At 39.2% G+C, this 4,490-nt stretch overlaps 1 protein-coding gene across 1 annotated transcript; it reads left to right on the forward strand.

Annotated features, from left to right (window-relative positions):
* The first annotated feature begins 256 nt into the window (after positions 1-256).
* On the forward strand, positions 257-3,766 carry AFL2 (floricaula/leafy homolog). Its single transcript, NM_001294016.1, has 3 exons — positions 257-740; positions 1,948-2,360; positions 3,263-3,766. Exons 1-3 carry the CDS (start codon positions 284-286, stop codon positions 3,623-3,625), a joined length of 1,233 nt encoding a protein of 410 aa, NP_001280945.1. The 5' UTR covers positions 257-283; the 3' UTR covers positions 3,626-3,766.
* The last annotated feature ends 724 nt before the right edge of the window (positions 3,767-4,490 follow it).

Below are 4,490 nucleotides of genomic sequence, written 5' to 3' on the forward strand. Positions count from 1 at the left end.
AAGTTAAAAGTTCATTGGGTAGTGGGACCAACTGGATGGACCCTAACAAGTTAAAGACACCTCCAATATGATTGTTATTATTTGGTTGGGTTTGGAAGTGTCAAGTTTGAATACAAGTATACGAACCCCGGTTTGTTAGTACCTCGGGAAAAACTCGTACAAAACACAGGGTAGTTTCGGAAGTATAAACAAAAATCGTCTTGCTTTTATAGGAACAGAACACTACAAGCTCCCCCAGAAAATAGTCTCTGTTCACATTGTGCTGTGTGGAGTTGTGGAAAATATGGATCCAGATGCCTTCTCTGCGAACTTGTTCAAGTGGGGCCTACGAGGCATGGTTGTGCCGACGAACCGGGTTCAGCTGGAAGCAGCCGTGCCACCAGCAGCGGCAGCTGCTGCTGCGGCGGCTGGTTGTACTTTGCGGCCGCCAGGTGAGCTTGGACTTGGAGGACTTGAGGATTTGTTCCAGGCATATGGGGTCAGATACTACACGGCGGCAAAGATAGCGGAGCTTGGGTTTACTGTGAAGACCCTCTTGGACATGACGGATGATGAGCTTGATGACATGATGAGCAGCCTCTCTCAGATATTCCGCTGGGAGTTGCTTGTTGGGGAGAGGTATGGTATCAAAGCTGCCGTCAGAGCCGAGCGTCGCCACCTTGATGAGGAGGACTCTCGGCGGCGCAACCATGTCTCTGGTGATACCACTACCAATGCCCTTGATGCTCTCTCCCAAGAAGGTACTATACCTATTTACATGAATATTCCTTTTTTTTTTTGGTAATCTTTTACATGAATATTCTTTACCTTTGTATCTTAGATTAATTGTAGTATGGTTTGTGAGTTAATCTAGGGTTTGATTACACTTTGATATAACTTTATTTTAAATGTAAATTAATAGTGTGACAATATAAGATCTTCCAATGGATGATAAAAAGAAAACGGAGAGAATTTTGAAATGTTATAGACTTATATATATACTTATTTTTAATTTGCCATATCAAAATTTCTGAAATTTTTAATTTGTCATATCATTTTAACTCGTTAAGTTTTTCATTCAAAATAAATCATAACTTATGTTCAGGATTATTTTGGACACTGCAACATCTTGTTACTCTATTCAATTCATGGTTAATTTGTCATATCACCTTAATTCTGTTAAATTATCTCTGAAATCTATAGAAATTGAAGGAAATCAATTACAATATTGTGAACTATAAGCAATATTTTCTCATTACTTAGTGCCTTAATTTGATTTTTAACATGATCAGGCAATGGACTAATATTTTTTGATATGATAGCAATGAAATGAAAGAGATGACCATGATTGCCCACCTTTTTTTAGGACATAGTTGACCATGTGAATTTTTAAAGTTTGCAATTAGCTACAACTCATGTTAGTGAGTCTAATGTATTTTTTTTTTTGGTAGTTCAATATAAGTTTTTCAAACGAACACCACATGTTTATTAACTAGCCAAATTTAAGGGTTTGTACTATGTAAAAGTAAAGAAATTGTGAAAAAGGAGGTCAAAAGTCATAACCATGAACACAAGTCATGAGGCACGTGACTTATTTTCTGTGAGAAATATAACGGTGTTAGGGTGAAATGATAAATTAAAAATCTCGAAAAGTTGATATGACAAATCATTTAAAATTTTAGTTCATATGACAAATTGAAACTGTATATATAATAACACTTCAAAAAAAATTTCCCAAAGAAAAATACGATCCATGATCAAGGAGAAAAATAGGTTGTAAAACATTACTTTTGGTATAATATAACATGCTCGATCGAGTGCATGAACAAATCGAAACCATTGTTTTATATTTCGTAACATAACATGTCACATTGTGTGAAAATAATTATGATAGACTTTGATACTAGAGCACTAAGTTGTTATATTTGGATTGGGATATATATGATACGTGGTGCATGGGATGTGCAGGGCTGTCGGAGGAGCCGGTGCAACAAGAGAAGGAGATGGTGGGGAGCGGCGGAGGGGCGGCGTGGGAGGTTGCGACGGCAGGGGAGAGGCGTAAGAAGCAGCGGAGGATGAAGAAGGGGCAATTTAGAAATTGTAGTGCTGGAGGGCGTCATAATAATGATAATAACGAGGGTGTGGACGACGAGGACGACAACGACATGGACGACATGACTGGGCATGGGAACGGTGGAGGAGGGGGAATGCTGGGAGAGAGACAGAGGGAGCACCCGTTCATTGTGACGGAGCCTGGGGAGGTGGCGCGTGGCAAAAAGAACGGCCTCGATTACCTCTTCCATCTCTACGAGCAGTGCCGCGATTTCTTGATCCAGGTCCAGAACATTGCCAAGGAGCGCGGTGAAAAATGTCCCACCAAGGTACGATGTTTTACCCATCTCCCTTTTACGTACGCTGATTTCTACTGTGGAAACTAACAGTAACTTCGTCAAGTTAGTCATTGATCTGTGGGCCCATTTCCTGTAGTACAATTAAAGGCTAGTAGGCCGTATTAAATTTCACCACAAATCTATATCTTTTAATCGAACTCAACATAAATATTAAATTATCGCGTCCATAGCGGTTTTAGTTCTATAGTTTCCGTAGAGGCCTAGTTTCGTTCACGTATTGCAGACGAAGGTAGATTGTCTGCCCTCCTTTTATCATGCCCTTCTCATCCTCTCATATTTCTGCAATCACGGTTAAACCACGTCAACTTGTCTTATTATTTTTATAAAAAAATTAATATAAAATATTAACGTGGTTTAATCGTAACGGCACAATGTTGGAGGGGATGGAAATGGTATGGTAATGGGAGGGCAGACAATCTGCCTCCATTGCAGACAGCATCGACGTTGGTCCCTACAATTTGCAAATTACTGTAATTCAATGGCACCGGTCAAATTTTGTTGAATTCTTGTATGAAGTCTGTTAAATTTACCCTTTTGTGTACCGTGCACATAACGATTTGGTACAAGGTATTAACGGAAGCTGAGGTTGAGGGGTGTCCTCGAGTTGGAACAATTTGCAATCTACATGGACTGAATTAGATGAAATTAAACGCAGGTCTTTGTGAAAACTACATGGATTAAAAACGTGTTTCGGGTAAATAGCTCAGTATTTAGTCCAAATTTGATTCTACTAGTGATTTGAGTCCGATGATTCGATTATGATGTAATCAAATACGTGTTAAGAAAAAATGTACGCAATTATAATCTGACCGGATTTAACAAAATGTATAATTTCGTTTTGTATTTGTTTACTCTACACATTATATATGCAGGTGACAAACCAAGTGTTTAGGTATGCCAAAAAGGCAGGGGCCAGCTACATCAACAAGCCAAAGATGCGGCACTACGTGCACTGCTACGCCCTGCATTGCTTGGATGAGGAGGCATCGAATGCGCTGAGGAGAGCGTTCAAGGAGAGGGGCGAAAATGTCGGGGCTTGGCGGCAGGCATGTTACAAGCCTCTTGTGGCCATTGCAGCAGGCCAAGGCTGGGACATTGATGCCATCTTCAATTCCCATCCCCGTCTCTCTATTTGGTATGTTCCCACGAAGCTTCGTCAGCTTTGTCACGCCGAGCGCAACAACGCCACTGCCTCTAGCTCTGCCTCCGGCGGCGGTGATCACCTACCCTATTGAGCAAACTTTATGCGCTTCAATATAACTGATAAGCCAGTTCTGCAGAGAGAGTTTGAGCAAACTAAGGACTGAATTTTATGTAGTAGGCTAGAAGCCTAGAACAAAATTTTATCAATATTTTAGGATCCTGTTATGATCTACTATTTAAAAAAAGCTGGTAATTATAAAAGTTTTTGCAATCAAACAATACTTGGCTACTGAAAATTCAGCAATCACTCTTACTTATATCCAATTAGATCTGGACACATGTCTAAATAATTGAAATTATAAACACAAATTAAACATGTATTCAAATCTGATTGGATGAAAGCAGGAATGACAGTTGAATTTTCAGCAGCCAAATATTGTTCTTTGCAATCTGCCATTATGATAATGATAATTTTTTTTTTATTGCGAGTGAAAGGGAAGGATCGATCTCCCCAGTCCACCTCAACGATAAAATTGAGGTTGCCCTTACCAAGCATATTATAGATAAAGGCAGAAGACTATGCTCAAGACTTTCGTAAAATTTCAATCTTTACAATTAATAAACTCCAAGTGATTCCTCTTTTAACCTAACATAACCTAGTAGATCTCTTCACCAAGTCTACCAAAGCCCACTTTCTGGAAACTTGTTCAAGGTATTGGATTGCGTAAATTATCAGATTTGCAACATATATAGTTTCAAGAGGAGTTGAGTTGAAATCAGATAGAGTCCCAAAGCATGCTTACTTGACCTTAGTGTACTCTTTTTTCCTTTGATCATGAACATTTCAAGTTAGATTTTTGTTACATGGCAATGTTTTAATGTGGCATCTACATCGAGATGCTCATACCTAGTTTATTTCTATAGCCTTACTACGTTCTGAAGACTCAAGAATTGACA

The sequence above is a fragment of the Malus domestica genome, chromosome 14 (assembly GCF_042453785.1).
Source record: "Malus domestica chromosome 14, GDT2T_hap1".
Lineage (NCBI taxonomy): Eukaryota > Viridiplantae > Streptophyta > Magnoliopsida > Rosales > Rosaceae > Malus > Malus domestica.